At 57.4% G+C, this 1,390-nt stretch overlaps 1 protein-coding gene across 1 annotated transcript in view; it reads left to right on the top strand.

Annotated features, from left to right (window-relative positions):
• LOC104158469 (inactive rhomboid protein 2-like) overlaps window positions 1–1,390 on the top strand; it is a 4,890-nt gene that overhangs the window by 671 nt on the left and 2,829 nt on the right. The window contains exons 4-5 of the mRNA XM_009696133.1: window positions 325–517; window positions 589–800. Coding sequence (XP_009694435.1) covers window positions 325–517; window positions 589–800 — 405 coding nt within the window. The remainder of the gene's footprint in view (window positions 1–324; window positions 518–588; window positions 801–1,390) is intronic.

The raw sequence follows: 1,390 nt of genomic DNA, 5'->3' as shown, positions 1-1,390 counted from the left end.
TAATTCACACCGTTGTTTTCTATGTTGGGGAAATTTCTTAGCCCCGTTTATGTCACAAGTACCTTGAGCTGGATGTCTGCTGCAGCCCAGAGCTGATGCACTGTCCCCTGCAAGGTGCAAATCTCGATGGAATTACCTCTCAAAAGAGAACCAAAGTCCAGCGACCCCTCTCTAGCATCCCTTCCCCTTCCCCTTCCCTTTCCCTGAGACCCATAGCCAGATCAAACCTGGGGCACCCCAACCTAAATCACCTACCGGGTGGGATGGCAGTACTTGGGGTGGGGGGGACCAGCTGGGTGACAAGTGTGCCCACTGTGTGTCCAGGGGCACGGCGCAATGGTTTGGCGTCAGCAGCGACTGGGAGGGAAAGCGGCAGCAGTGGCAACGCAAGAGCTTGCAGCACTGCAGCATGAGATACGGGAAGCTGAAGCCTGCCTACCGGGACATGGAGCTGCCCAGCCAGGAGGTGCCCTCCTTCCAAGGCACTGAGTCACCCAAGCCCACCAAGATGCCCAAGGTAGAGCTCCGGGTGCAGGATCTGGCTCCCAGCCTTGCTCTCCCAGCACCGACACCTCTTCTCTCCTCTAGATCGTGGATCCACTGGCCAGGGGCCGTCCCTTCCGTCATCCCGAAGAGACCGACCGTCCTCATACACCCCACCACGTCCTTCCCCCAGTCACTCCCGGCGTTGTCTCCTTGGCATCCTTCAACAGCATCCGCTCCGGCTACAGCCGCCTGCCACGCAGGAAGAGGGAGTCTGTCGCCCACATGAGCTTCAAGGCGGCCGCGGCCCTTCTCCGTGTGAGTTTGGGGGAGCTGGGGGGGCTCGTCTTCTTCCTGACCCAGGTTGCAGCTCTGTCCCTCACCCATCATCCTTGCTTCTTGGCTTTTTGCTTTGCATAGAGATCATCATCTCTCCAGGGTGGGTTTGAGCGGGGAGGTTGGTGGTTTTTAACCTGAGCTCTGCTTAAAAAAGAGATGTTTTGGTTAAAACTGGACCACCAATGTGGAACTATCTTGCACGGCATCCCTGGAAAAAAGCAGCTTCTGGGTTTCATTGCTGAGGAGACCTTTTGCTGCAGGGGAAGCTTCTCCAGTGGCTTTCTGGGCCCTGGGGAGCCCTGGGCAAGCCTCGGGCTTGGGTTTGTGGGACCGGTACCAAACAGGGGATTTAGAGTCCACACATGCTGACTAACATGGTCATGGTCCAACGCTGGCTCTCGGGAGCTAAAGGCAACATCTGCTGCCAGCTCCTGCTGCCTGCCCTTCCCATGTGGGTGGATATGGTGGGTGGTTGGGATTTAATCCTCGCCACTGGGCCTGGGGAGGGAGAAACCCTCAGTGCTGCAAAAACTGAGGGACTTCTGGTTGCTTACCCCCATTGGCTTCC

The sequence above is a fragment of the Cariama cristata genome, unplaced genomic scaffold (assembly GCF_000690535.1).
Source record: "Cariama cristata isolate BGI_N322 unplaced genomic scaffold, ASM69053v1 scaffold21892, whole genome shotgun sequence".
In the NCBI taxonomy this organism is placed as follows: Eukaryota; Metazoa; Chordata; class Aves; order Cariamiformes; family Cariamidae; genus Cariama; species Cariama cristata.
Note: the sequence above shows the minus strand (reverse complement) of the source record. Positions and strands in the feature narration are given on the sequence as shown.